The sequence below is a fragment of the Psammomys obesus genome, unplaced genomic scaffold (assembly GCF_907164565.1).
Source record: "Psammomys obesus unplaced genomic scaffold, mPsaObe1.curated_primary_1811, whole genome shotgun sequence".
NCBI classification, from domain to species: domain Eukaryota; kingdom Metazoa; phylum Chordata; class Mammalia; order Rodentia; family Muridae; genus Psammomys; species Psammomys obesus.
In genome coordinates this window covers 23,577,681-23,592,539 of record NW_026596109.1, presented here as the reverse complement: position 1 = coordinate 23,592,539, position 14,859 = coordinate 23,577,681, and the positions used below count along the sequence as shown (strand labels likewise).

The following is a 14,859-nucleotide window of genomic DNA, read 5'->3' as shown; positions in this document are numbered from 1 at the left end:
AGAGAGCACAGGGCATTCACTATCATGTTGTTCCTTGGATCCCGAGGTTCCTACTATTCTGCCTCTCTCAGCCTTTCATATCTTCCTTTATCTAATTTTTTTCATGTGTGTTTACCATGTGCCTGCATGTGCCGTGGTGTGCCGTGGTGTACCGTGGTGTACATGTGGAGGTCAGAGGACAGTTTGCAGCAATTGGCTCTTTCCCTTCACCACATGGGGTCCCATCCAACTCAGGTCATTCAGGCTTACTGGTGAGCACCTTTACCAGCTGAGCCTTGTGTATCTTCTCACATTGTTATATCCAGGGTCTTTAATTATACTTTGTGGAAATAATAGAGAAATGTACAAGTACATTCTGTAAAGTGGCAGACAGCCAGATACATTTGATCTGTTTGTGTCAAAAACAGAACCACTATCAGGCAGAACATCGCATACTGTGTATTCCATGTGATTTGCATAATGTGCTCATGAGAACTAAGACAAGACTGTCTTTATTTAAACTGGAATCATTGTCATTAACAAAACCTTTTTCTCTCCAGGAAATTATGCAAAAGGTGTCTCAAGGCTCCTGACCAGTGAATAGAGATTTGAGAAAGACAGCCAAGCTCATGTTTTCTCCTGATCAAGAAAATCATCCTTCCAAAGCCCCAGTAAAATATGGTGAACTCATTGTCTTAGGGTAAGATTTCTGCATGATGAAACATAAAACCGAGTATGCTGTGGTAATTTTCTCTGGGTTAGAATAGCTGTTATTTTGTTTTTAAAGAATCTGTGTCTTTCTACTTCAGAAGAACTAAATGCTAATAGTGTTAGTTTATGAACATCTAAGGCCCATATTTAGGCCATTCTTGTAGGTGTTGAAATACTGAATAAGGGCTGGAGAGATGGCTCAGGGCTAACATTAATGGTGCTTGCTGCTCTTAACTTCCAGTGGACCTGAGTTCTGCTCCCAGCACTCACATCAGGAAGCTCAGATTAGCTTGTTACTCAGATCCAAAAAGATGTTAGCACCCTCTCCTAGCCTGCCAGCAACCACACACATAAATAAAAATCTATTTTAAAAGTACTGAATAAGCTTTACCTTGTTCTCACTTTAGAAAAAAACTGCATTTTTTGTCCTATCCTTTTGAAATTTTTTCTTTAGCTACTTGGCCAACTTTACCAAAAGCCCCTTTCCTTTTCCTTTTTCCTTTCCCTTTTGCTTTCCCTTTCCCTTCTCTTTCCTGCTTCAGGTCATTTTGTACGCCTTAATGTTCTTTTGCCTTTTGAGGTACTGTTAATTTGTGCATAAGGACCAGTTTTGTTTAAATTTCCTGGTAAAGGTGTGGCTAGACCTAAGGGAACAGTAATTGATTCTCAAGCACAGCACATAGGTATCTCTTTGCTTTAATCGGTTCCCTCAGTCATTTATACCCCACAAAAGCAATCTGCAGAGTAAAGAGGAGGTGATTCCACTATTTCAGTTACTTTAATCCACACCTAGAATAACTATAGAATATAGTCTTGTTAGCTAAGAAGTCTAGAAACTAAAGATTAGGAATGTCCTGTTCACCTGGTGTTTGTTTGTTCGTTCGTTCATTCATTCATTCATTCATTCATTCATTCATTCATTCATTCATTCATTCATTTTTGCCTAAATGTCTGGCACTCTAAACGTTGTAAAGCTTTGAGAATCAGACTGGTATAGTTTCTTGTTTATTTATGATTTTTTAAATTTAAGTTAATGTGTATGGGTATCGTGCCGGCATGCATGTGTGATGCCCGCACTGGCCAGAAGGCAGCTTTGGATTCTCTGGGACAGGAATTACAGAAGGTTGGGAGTCACCATGTGTGTGGTGGGAAGAACCAGGGCTCTTGGGAAGAGTAACCAGTGCTCTTAACTGCTGAACCGCCTCACCAACAACTAATAACAACCCTTGACTGGAGGTCAGAGATCCCAGGTTCCATTGTTTCTTCCATCATTGCTAGTGCTGTCGCCGTGGACAAGTCAGCCATGCTGGCCAAACTTATGTTAGGTGTGATAGCATATGCCTATCACCCCTGTAAACTTCATACAGTAACCACAGTATTACAACTTAGGGATACATAGGTTATAATCATGTTCAATGATAAACGGCCTTTAATGACCAAGAAGAAGAAAAAAAAAAAACTGCTATGGGTTGAAATCTTTTAGCAGAAAACTTGTGAACTATTTAAAAATGTGATTTAAAACTTAGCATACGGTTTTAAGGTACCCCTTAATTTAGAAATTTCTCACTTAAGCTTTAGCAATAGTAATTACCTCTGCATTTAGTACTCGGTACCTTAAAATGCAAATGTGATTCTAGAAGTGACACTGGACATGGTTCTCTAGAGGAGTTTGGGGGACATGGTGTAGCGTCAGAAGAGGAATGAGTGAGGACAGTGTGAGGGACAGGAAGAGCCCACAGAAGGGATGATGACTCTTACAGCAAGGCTTTCTCTGAGTACAAAGTTCATGCCCTCTGCCTCCCTTCTCTCTCCCTGCATTGATGGTGCTGGGGCCCAAACTCAGCCTGGCCCATGGTAATCAGTGCTCAACTTTATGTAACTTTTTTATATATGGCAGCCACTGTATGAACTCATCAGCTTTGAAAAAGGATTCTTTTTCCTATTTACTTACTATTCCAGACCATTTTATAATCACCTCCATTATCCTCAAATTTATCCTTGTTTTCTGCTTTATTTCTGCTGAGATCAACCAGCTGTATCTGAGAGAGCAAAGATTTTGTCAGGGTGGAGAAATGATGAACAAGGAAGATTATTGTTGAATTACTCTGCTTATATCTCAGTGAAGCAGTAAGGAATGGTACACATACAGCCCAAAAAAAGGTGTGGTGTTGTAGGTAACTTCCTGTTGCCCTGGTAAAACACTGGCCAAAACTAACTTGAGGCAGAAAGGGTTTGTTCCAGCTTATACCTTATAATCCATTACTTACAGGAAGCCAGGGCAGGAACTCAAGGCAGGAACTGAAGCAGAGACCATGGAGGAACTCTGCTTACTGGCTTGCTCAGCTTGCTTTCTTACATAGCCTAGGACCACCTGCCCAGGGGTGGGATCACCTACAGTGGTCTGGACCCTGCTGTATCTTTCATTAATCAAGAAATGGTCACAGGTCAGTCTGATTGGCGCCGGGGGTCAGTCTTCCCAGGAGACTCTAGTTTATTTCACAGATAGCAAACATATTTGGATTCATATTGTTTTACCAGTGTCACTTCTGTGACTTTAGAGAAATAATTGCTCTGTGCCTGTTTATCCTACCAGGCTTTTTTGTTCTCTGTTTTTGAGTGTAGGATTAATTGATGGATGACATAGACTTCAGTAGTGCCTGGTTGTGGACATAACCAGATATGTTTAAGTTTGTTTTTCGCTTTTTCCCAGTTGTTTTAGTTATATTTCTTATTTGCTTGCCATTGAGGTTTACATGTACTCTAGAGAAATTATTGAAAGATTTAAGGAGCAGAAGTAGGTTTAACCACTGATTGAGAAAGAACTCAGTTGGACAGGAGCTGGGAACACGTCAGTGTTCTATTCAAGTAGCTAACATTTAACAAGTCTAGACACTGCTTATTTCAGAAGTTCAGCTTTGAGAGTGTTGGATTCACAATTAAAGTAGATTCTGCTTCAATTAATTCTGCAGAAAATTAACCTTAAAAAGTATAGTCACAAGGAATCCAATATCCTATTACTGAGTTCTTGTTTACATAGATAACTTAAAGCTGTATATGACACTTTTCTGTGGCTTGAAACATAGCCAGAGAGAATCTCATTTTGATTCATACCCAAGCGGCTGGTCTGGAGATGAGCAGTTGCTGGAAGTAATGTGAGGTAATTAGGTGAGAATTGAATATACATGTAAGGCAGAGTATAACCTTTGTTTTATAATTATGTAACCCTTTTGAGAGCTCAGCTAAACTTTTTTTCATTCTATTAGGTATAATGGGTCTCTCCCAAATGGCGACAGAGGAAGGAGGAAAAGTAGGTTTGCTTTGTTTAAAAGACCTAAGGCAAATGGGGTGAAGCCCAGCACCGTGCATATTGCATGTACTCCTCAGGCTGCCAAGGTAAGATGGCGTCCTAAAGAGGTTCACCGGAGAATTGAAATGCTCATTCGTGTGGTCCATATTCTAGAGCTTCACATTCCTGGTTCAGAGTTTTCTTTTGTTTGGCTTGAAGAAGCGACTTTGGAAACATGATATTTGAAACGCTGCCTCTCTCCCCTTAATAACAGACCCAGAGGCAGGTAGGAATTAAAAGGAAAGATTCCCCCTCCTTATGGCTCTATGAGTCCTCTGATTTTTATTTTGTTCTTAGCTTATGACATTCATAGATTTTGCCCTGGTACCTTAGCAATCATTGTATTGACTGTAAACAGTAAAGGGGGTTCTCAGCTGTACCTACAATGTAACTTCGCACCCTGCAAGCCTTATCAGAGGCATCTGAAAATATTTAAATGCTCTCAGCTATCACAGTGATGTTAGTGAATAATGACCCCTTTTATTTCCTCACCAAGTTTTAGGAATTGGACCTTGTAGGCACTTGTGCCTTTTTTAGACTGATGAAAGTAGAGAAAGTTTTGAATCTTCATTTTGCCTTGGGATTCCTCTCTTTCCAGTGTATGGCACAAACTGAATTCAGTATGTGGAAACTAGTTAAGAACAGTTACAGCGTTCCTTGACTTCTAGAGGTAGAAAGAGCTCAGTAGCCATAGGTCATACATGACCATTACAGCATCTGTTTTATGTCCTCGTTGGGCTAAACATGTTAAAGTTGGTATATGCTACTTATTTTAGGTGCCTAGTGCTTGAAGTTAACTAGATTTCAGCTTGGGTATCTGCCTTGATTTGGCCTCTCCTTGATGACTGTTTGAGAGCGACTGAGTGTGTGGGAAGAGCTGTTCTTTCTAAGGCATTGCTCCTTTGTAGAAAGGGCTGTGTGTAGTGGAGGGTGGCAGCTCAGTCTGAGGGTTCTTTGTAGTATTTGCCCACAGACATGTTCTTGGCATGTTGCAGAACAGTCCCACACTTTACAAAGTAGTCAAATCCTTGGTTCTCCATGCGCTGAAAGTCATTTATCACTAACGTCATTGTGACAGCCAAACGCATTGAAATATTTTCAGATGCCTCTTAGCTATATAGTACCTCTGCTTGAAGACCACCGTCAAGGGAGATATTTATAATATAATCTACCTCTAAGATACTTTGTTTTGTGTGTGCACGTGCATGTATGTGCATTCAATGCCTGTGAAAGCCAGAGGTCAACATCTGGTACCTTCCATTTTTGAGTCAGGGTCTTCCTGAGCCTAGGTCTCTGATCAAGATGGACTGGCTGTCCAGTGAGCTCCAGGTACCTTGCTGTCCCTGCCTGCCTAGCACTAGGACTCATCCCTAACCCTGCTGTCTCAATTTTTGATATTTTCCGTCCTTGAGGTTTTCATTGTTAGCTTCTTTTAGTTTTTACTAAGCCAAACAAAACAAAACCCTCAGGAATTGAAAATTGATGAGTATCAACTTTTAAAATTTTTGCCCAGGTGGTGGTGGCTGCCAGCAACTCGGGAGGGAGAGGCAGGAGGATCTTGAGTTCGAGGCCAGCCTGGTGTACAGAGTGAGTTCCAGGACAGCCAGTGCTACACAGAGAAGCCCTGTCTCGAACCCCCCCACACACACACCAAAAAAAATAAATAATTGAAGCATCAGAAATTTTGTTTATAGACGCCTGGCAATCATCCATGGTAGATTAAAACCCTGGCTTTCAGTGAGACTCAGACTTACGTGGTGTAGTTCTTACTCTTTTGATTTGGTTTAGTTTGGTTTGGTTTGGGGGTTTTCAAGACAGGGTTTCTCTGTGTGGCCCTGGCTATCCCGTACTCACTTTGTAGACCAGGCTGGCCTCCAACTCAACAGAGATCCACCTGCATCTGCCTCCCAGAGTGCAGAGATTACAGGCTTGCACCACCACCTCTAGCTAGTTCTTATTCTTAATCTAAGAAAAAGTATAACAGGTAAAAAAGCAGTTACAGCCTCAACACCCACAGCCTTGGCAGGTGACATACACCTGTAACCTCAGTGCTCCAGAGGCTAAAGAAGAACCGGAAGTTATGCAACATGGGTAGCACTTGAGACCCTGTCTCCTTCCCTTGCTCTGCTGGAAAAAAAAAATTCAGGAATTATTTGAAAATTTATTCCCTTAATACAGAATTGGTGTAGATTTTAAAATGTGAATCAATTATAAATACTTATGAATACATAAATACGTAGTAAAACATTAATACCGTGCTTTTAAATTATCCCCATTCTTGAGGATTGGTACCTCTAGAAAAAGGAGCATAGAAGGGGACATGTGGATAGCCTCAGTTATATTTTAGAGTTTAAGAAAAACAGCAACAAAAAGAGGGCCACCGAGATAGCTCAGTGGTTAATGCACTTCCAACTAAATCTGATAATCTGAGATGGATCTCTTGAACCTACATGATAGAAGGAAAGAATTAACTCCCACAAGTTGTTCTACGCACGTGCACACACACACACACACACAAATAAATAAATAAATAAAAAGATAAATAAATAAAAAGATAAATAAATGTGACTCTAAAGAGTGAGTCTGTTTGATTGCCCACACCTGTGTAATTCTAGCACGTGAAAAGTGAATGTAGGAGGAGCAGCGTTTAAAGCCAGTCTGCATTACATGGTGAGGTGTGGGTCATCCTGAGGTACACAAGACACAATTTAAAAATCAAGTAGGTGAAAGTGAGTGTCAAGTATGGTGGCACATGCCTGTAACCCCAATACTTTAGAGAAGCTGAAACAGAAGATCTTAAGTTTAGGTCAGCCTGGGCATATATATAGCCAGACTCCCAAAACAAACAAAAACATAGAAGCCCAGTGTGGTGGCTCATGCTTTCAATCCCAGAATTCAAAAGGTAGAGGCAGGAGGTTTTCTGTAAATTAGAGGCTAGCCTGGTTTACATAACAGGGCCATCCAGGGGTGTGTACCAGAGATCCTGTCTCAGAACTGTCTACAAACAAGTGAGATGATAAACTAGCCCTCGTAAGGTTCGTTAAAACTAAGTAGTTTACCGTTTAGGTGTTTATTATTTTGAGATATTTGAAAATTAAAACTTCAAAAGGCCTTACCTATTACAGATTAGGGAAAAAGGAAACCAAACGTTTCCTCCTTTTGCTGTGTGTAATCACTCTTATGTCTTTTTATACAACCTGTTTCTGCATCCTTTGTGCAGTGACTAGGTTTTTCCCCTTCCGATACTATCTTCAACTCATTAACATAGAAACTCCTAAGAATAAAACTGAGAAGTTCTTTTTCACAGTGGACTTCAGTTTCAGATGAGTCAAAACTGTGGCCATCAGAATTGCATCTGTTTTCTCTTGTGATGTTTAACTGTGTAAATTTTTCTGCATCTGGTCCAGCATAAGGTAAAACTTGTCATCTTAGGGTTAGAAAATAAGCTAATAATTTCAGTTTAACTGTATATGTAATTTTTCATATCACTATTAAAATAAGATACATTGGGTATTGGCTTCAGTTTCCCCATGGTATTCGATTTTAATGCCCTTATTATTTAAAGTACTTTTAAGAGAAACACAGATTTTTAAAAATTTAAGATTTATATTTTTGTTCTGTGACTACTAAAAAGTGTTCTATAACCATCCAACCTGATGAAGTTAGAGTTTCCCACCTCTGCCCTAAATTCTAGGAGATGTATATGTGTGACGAATATTTTCCCTTTCTTTAGTGAAGAGACTTTCTGATTTGATTGACCACTAATTTGTACTGTTACCCTTTTCATCCATAGGCCATCAGCAACAAGGACCAGCATAGCATATCGTATACTTTATCTCGAGCTCAGACAGTGGTGGTTGAATACACTCATGACAGCAACACTGATATGTTTCAGGTACTGTAATTGTTTGTTTTCTTAAAGTGAAAAAGTTAAAAATCTGTTGTCGGTGAGATTGCTCTGATCAGATTAAATATGCTTTCTTGATGTATCTATTTAAAAGATGTATTGATTTCTTTTAAACCTTATGATCTGTGTCATTGTAGCATAGTTTAAAGGTAGCTCTGAAGCTAGAGAGTTGGCGTGGGGGTTAAGAGTACTTGCTGCTCTTGCCAGGGGACCCAGGTTTGCTTCCCATCTTCCACGGTAGATGGCTCACAACTGCCTGTAACTCCAGTTCCAGGGGCTCTGACTTCTCCTCTGGCCTCCAGCGGCAGTAGGCGCATACGTGTGCATATGCATGCATGCAGGCACTCACACATGCGCATGAGATAGAAAAGAAAAGAGAGGGGGAGGGACTCCGGCACCTACATTCCTGGTAAATATTTCTCAGTTACTGTGTGTCTCCATATCCTCCTCCTCTGCACAGAGCAGAGAATAGTCTTTCCCTCAGGACCTGAGCGTGTGCATGCTGCATACGCAGGTCTGAGCCAGCTATCTAGTAAACTCTTAGTAAATGTTAGTTGTTGTTATTCCAAATGAAACATTCTGCATGTTGTTAGGACTTTCACCATCCTCTCTTAAGTAACAAAAAGTACAGGCAATTTCTAACTGTGTGCCTCTTCTACAGGGATTTGATTTTCAGCACAGATCTGGTCAGAGCTGGTATAATAAAAGTCTCCCTCTAACTGTCATTCTCTGTAACAATCTGGTGCTGGTATTTAACTTTATATGCAAATAGATTATAGAGCAGTGAAGCCCAAAGACAAAAAATTTGTAGTATTTTCCCTTTTGATAATAGATTTTTTCAAAGAAACCTAACTAGAATTGACTATCAATCAATTAAAATTGTTGTCTTTACTCATCTTTCATTATAATATTAAGTGAAAAGGTCTAGAGATGTATTTAATTTTACAGCTAAATAACATTCTTAGTGATAAAAGATTAGATCATGATAAAATAACATAATAGTGTTTTTCCACATCTTTATCAACAAGCAGTTAAAATTAATGTGGTTAGCTTTTTAAACAATCAAGGGCTAGAGAGATGGCTCAGAAGTTAAGAACACTCACTGTTCTTCCAAAGGTCCTTAGTTCAAATCCCAGCAACCACATGGTGGCTCATAACCATCTATAGTAAGATCTGGTGTGCAGGCAGAATGCTGCATAATTAATAGATAGATAGATAGATAGATAGATAGATAGATAGATAGATAGATAGATAGATTTTAAGAGTCGATGATAGATAGCTTGTTTGCTCACAGATTTGAAATTTAAAGTAAAAAAATACCTTGTAGCTGGGCAGTTGCACATACTTGTAATCCCAGCGGGTAGACAGAGGCAGGAGGATCTCTGTGAGGTCAAGGCCAGCCTACAAAGCAAGTCCAAGACAGCCAAGGCTACACAAAGAAACCCTGTCTTGAAAAACCAAACCAAACCAACCAAACAAACAGAAAGTGCCTTTGTAGTTGCCTCCTTGTTTTCCTAGGTTAATTTTCCAGTATCAGAAATTATTTTCTCCAGGTATCATCCCTGTGGAAAACTGAACATGTCTGCACTATACAGCCTAAGAAAAATCAGAAAATAGGTCATCTTTAAGAAATGAATTATCTGCCTTCCGAATTGAGTAAGAAATTCCTGTTGAGTCTGTCAGGTAGAAATTCAGGGTCCAGTCCAGTTAGGTATATAGGTGCTGCCCCAGGGTGTGGAGCACAGGCTTCTGTTGGGGAGGGATGGCACGTTTAAAACATGACTTCAGTCTTTGTAATCTGTACCTTCTGACCAGATTTAATGGGACTTTTGACAACAACCAGTGCAGAGGCTTCGGGGAAGGGGGTGTCGGATAAGGAGTATGAAGTGTGGCAGACTAATGGTTGTAGCTAGAACAGCGTGCAGAGAATATCAGAAATTAGTTTGGATTGACTTTTTTAAAGGCAAATCTTGAGTTAACTTGTATCTCCTGTGGAAAATGAAAACATACACTGTGGCACAGTTATTATTCCAGCTACGTGGGAGACTAGGGCAGAAAGACGTAGAGTTCTAGAGCATCCTATATAGCTAGGGACTATAAAGCTAGACCCTGCCTCCGCCTCACACACACACACACAACACACAGACACACATACACACATACACACACACACAGCATCATGTCTGTAGAGAGTTGGTATTTTCTGAGTGCAATCATTAAATTCAATAGTTATAAATGTTTTCACTAAAACCAGTGACACATTACTTTTGTTGTCTGTTCCATTCTTTTTTCCCCCCTTCAACTTTCAAGATGCAGGTAACTTGCTTATAAGCTAGTACTTTAAAAGTGGCTTACCCAGACACCTGCTTCAAACCAGGACCTTACTGCTCAGAAATACAGCTTACATAGAGAATTCTTTTTCTGTGCTTCTTTCCCCCTTGGAACAAAGTACTTTTGAGGCACTGTTCTTTGAAGTTTAGTTATTTGATGTCTCAGCCCTTATCAGCATCACTGGTTGAAGGAGAGGCTTGTTACTACAAGCCAGCACAACCAAAAGCACGAGCTGACAGCTGACAGCTAAGGAGGAGCAGTGGGATGCTGGTGCAGAGGCTCAGAGCAAGGCGGTATGTGCAGCCGTTGACACGGGTCAGGGTCTGTGACAGCTCCTGGACACGTCAGCAGTGCTTTATTTCCTTGCTGTCCATAGTGAGATGTTGTAGTCGTCAAAGATATGCTTGTGGTTCGAATATTCTGTTAAGGTGGGGTAATATGTGGTAGAAATAGGATATATTTCACCCTTAAAAGGGTCAAAGCCTACGGCCGTCTAAGAATCTCAGCCACATTGTATTCTTTGTTGCCCGAAGGTTTTGGAAATTTCGTCATATGTTCCATCGTAATTCAATGCTCCAAGTGACTGTAACATCAGAGTGTGACAGATTAGTTTTTAAAGGTGTAGATGTCCCCGTGGTTAGGTATTATAAGTTTGTGCTTTAGAAATTTCAGGGGCTTAATGTTTTTATATTATCCATTTCTTAATGGAATCTACTGTGTTCTTTAAATTAAGTTTATATTATATTCTTTTTTTTTCCCCCCTTTAGATTGGTCGGTCAACTGAAAGTCCTATTGATTTTGTAGTAACTGACACAGTTCCTGGAAGTCAGAGTAACTCTGACACACAGTCAGTACAAAGCACTATATCAAGGTTTGCCTGTAGGATCATTTGTGAGCGTAATCCCCCCTTTACGGCTCGGATTTATGCAGCAGGATTTGATTCATCAAAAAACATCTTTCTTGGGGTAAAAAGCTTTTTTTTTTCCCTAATGCATTCTTTTATACCATTTTCCATTTCCAAATTATACATAATAGAAACTCACTACTTTTTTTGTAGGAAAAGGCTGCCAAATGGAAAACATCTGATGGGCAGATGGATGGCTTGACCACTAATGGTGTTCTTGTGATGCATCCACGCAATGGGTTCACAGAAGACTCCAAGCCTGGAATATGGAGAGAAATATCAGTATGTGGGAATGTATTCAGTCTGCGTGAAACCAGATCAGCCCAGCAGAGAGGAAAGATGGTAAATACTTACGTGTAGCTTTTTACTACAGTAAACCTAGGATGTGCTGTGCTGACTACAGTGTGTGTGTGTGTGTGTGTGTGTGTGTGTGTGTGTGTGCATGTTGTTTTTTTTTTTCAGCAAACCTCTTGGGCAAGTTGCTGACGCAATAAAACTAAGACCTTTAAATACTGACTTCCAAATACTCCAGCTAGGAAAGCTTAGGTATCTGTTCTTTGTGTTTATCTTTGACTATACTTAACTAATTAAAAATAACCAGGTTTGTTGTTTAGCCAGATGATTAAATCATAAGTTTTCTTTGGCTAGAAAGAGAGAAGTTACTATTCAATGTGTTATTGTTGATTTTCAGATTTAACATCTTTTATAACTGCTACTAAAGGTTCTACTTCCAAAGTTTGCACTAATGGGAACTTTTCTTGAGTTTAGCGCGTGACCCTGGGAAGTCCCCTGTCTCATTAGGACGTACTGAAGATCGGTTGTAGACACAGTGGTGACTGAGGTTTGATTCTCTTCTCCTTCAGGTGGAGATCGAAACTAATCAGCTACAAGATGGCTCCTTAATTGACCTTTGTGGTGCAACCTTGCTGTGGCGTACTGCAGAAGGCCTTTCCCACACTCCTACTGTGAAGCACTTAGAAGCATTAAGACAGGAAATCAATGCAGCCCGACCTCAGTGCCCTGTAGGGTTCAACACACTAGCCTTTCCCAGTATGAAGAGGAAAGATGTTGTAGATGAAAAACAACCATGGGTGTATCTGAACTGTGGCCATGTTCACGGTTATCATAACTGGGGAAACAAAGAAGAACGTGATGGAAAAGATCGTGAATGTCCTATGTGTAGGTCTGTTGGTCCCTATGTCCCTCTGTGGCTTGGATGTGAAGCTGGATTTTATGTGGACGCCGGCCCTCCTACCCATGCCTTTAGCCCTTGTGGGCACGTGTGTTCAGAAAAGACAACGGCTTATTGGTCCCAGATCCCACTTCCTCATGGTACTCACACTTTTCATGCAGCCTGTCCCTTTTGTGCACATCAGTTGGCTGGTGAACAAGGCTATATCAGACTTATTTTCCAAGGACCTCTAGACTAACAGCTGTCCTCTAGGACTACATTATAAGTTTATAAGCTAAGTGAGTTGGGTTTCTGACCCGTTGTCCTTGTAAGTTTCTCTGCTCTGGTCATTTGCATTAAGATGAAGAATTTTTAAAAATATTTATAATAGCAATTTCTGAGAAAAATCTGGGAAACTCAAGCAAAGGAATTTTTGAAAGTTCCAGACTTCTGAATTCTGAGTTTTGAAAATATATTTTGAGGAGAAAAAGACATAGTCTAATTTGATGCCTTTGTTTTAGTGTTTTTGAATCACCACCCATCCTCAGTATTGAGAAGTTGTTCTGTGTAACTGAGGGGCCTGTTGGTTCAAACTATGTTAGTTTACAATTTGTTGCAAACATTGTAAAATATCGCAACATGTATATTAATTTTTTTCTATTTATCATAGACAATACCTTAGAATGTTGTGATAGAATAGCATGTTAATGATGGTGTCACACACTTTTGGTGTGAATGGTAGTTTAGTGGGCACATAGCTCAAGGATTTGCAGAGTTAAGGAGATAAGCAGGAGAGTTTCCCTCCCCCAACCCCATATAGGTAGGGAATTTGATGAACTAGAATAGTTCATGAAACAGATTCACATTAATTACCATTGTCTAAGATGTGTTTGTTTTTAACCACATTGAAGTTAATCAGAAAATGTTTTTTTAATGTTTCTCTCAAATGTAGTACTATAACTAAAGTTAATGCTAAGAAACGTTTTATATGCTCCTTTGAATATGCAATTTAATCTAGATGATCTATTTTTCTCCCATGATAACTGATCTGTTTTTAGTGCCAGCAACATTTGGCAAGTTTATTTTTTTGGATATAAACTGTGGTTCATCTGTTCACTGTTTCTAAAAAAAAAAAAAGAAAAAGAAAAAGAAAAAAAAATCCTATGAGAAAGTGAATAAATTAACAAGAAAATTACTTGATTTGTTTTTAGAAAAATGAAATAAAAGGTGTTTTGTTAATTATTCCGTATTGGATTATTCCAGGCATTAGAAAATCTAGAGCTATCAAGGGTTGAATGACAATAGTACCTCCCTTTTTTAACCCAGCAGACCAGCCTTAACTGTGGGCTTGACTCCTAAGGAGAGTGGCCTCTGTGACTCATGGAGAGTTTGGTTAGCGGATGACGGCAAATGGACGGCAGAGAGGACGTACTGCAGGGTCTGTAGCTCTCTCGTTCCAGGATGTGCTTTGCAAGACAGTTTATCCTCACCCGAGCCTTTTTTGAAATGCACCACAAGTACAGACAGTTGCACTACACCAAACCCTTTTAAAACTTGTAGACATCGGTATACTTTAGATTAGATGGAATTATCTTTTGGTCTTCTGACTTCTTTTAGTTTGAAAACTGTATAATACTCAATTGACTGTTGTCAAATTTTTATATGTGGTAGTATAGCTTTAATTTATCTTACTACATCAATGTTTTGATTAAAAAAAAAAACTAAAACAAAAAAAGTCACTTAGAAGCCATGAACTATTTTATTTTATTTGATTGTCAAATTTTTTTGTTTTGAAAATGATCATTTGGGTTCACTCAGGAAATGCATGTCAAGAAATTTGTATTATAAGTTAGCTGTGATGTATCAGTAACTGCTGGTTATTACCCTTTTTTCAAAGAAATTGATTTTGAAGTTTTCTAGTCACATATTTTGTGACTGATGCAAGGAAATCGAGTCCTGTGTTGTGTTTGTTCTTGTCATTTCTGTTGAGGCTATATATTGTAGCTTAATTTTTATTTGCAATTAATTTATTCAAACTAAGTAAATACTTTTCAAAATAGATATGTGAGTTTGTGTCTGTGGGTTCCTTTTTGCACAGTTGAGAATGGGAGCCAGAAATGGTAAGTCCACCCCAGACGAAACCTCTCCCCACGTCTCCTGACATGTGCTATGCAGTACGCAGTTTATTTAGTGTAACACGAGATGCCCACTTCTCGCCAGAGGTCAGCGCAGCCCATGCACGGCTGTTAGGAGGTTAAGCCCTTTAGAGTTGAGGGCTACCTGAATTGCACTCATGATGAGAAAGGTTTCATGTTCTTCCAAAAGCCCTGAATTTTCTCACCTATCAACTAAGAAAAGAAAAGATGCCTCTTGAAAAACTTAAATGAAACTCAAGTTTTTAAAACTCAGGAAATAAAAATTATTAATTTGCTGATTTTGTTCATGTGCTATGAATAGTAGCTGTGTTTTACTGGCAGTGCTGTACGTACTCATCTGTATTAAAGAAACTT

General features: G+C 39.4%; 1 protein-coding gene across 3 annotated transcripts in view; it reads left to right on the top strand.

The window, feature by feature from the left end:
• Peli1 (pellino E3 ubiquitin protein ligase 1) overlaps window positions 1–14,410 on the top strand; it is a 56,008-nt gene extending 41,598 nt beyond the window's left edge. For all 3 annotated transcript variants that reach the window (XM_055629047.1, XM_055629048.1, XM_055629046.1), the window contains exons 2-7: window positions 540–679; window positions 3,954–4,083; window positions 7,830–7,931; window positions 11,042–11,239; window positions 11,332–11,520; window positions 12,042–14,410. In XM_055629047.1, the coding sequence (XP_055485022.1) occupies window positions 609–679; window positions 3,954–4,083; window positions 7,830–7,931; window positions 11,042–11,239; window positions 11,332–11,520; window positions 12,042–12,608 (1,257 nt within the window). In that variant the 5' untranslated portion in view covers window positions 540–608 and the 3' untranslated portion in view covers window positions 12,609–14,410. The remainder of the gene's footprint in view (window positions 1–539; window positions 680–3,953; window positions 4,084–7,829; window positions 7,932–11,041; window positions 11,240–11,331; window positions 11,521–12,041) is intronic.
• The last annotated feature ends 449 nt before the right edge of the window (window positions 14,411–14,859 follow it).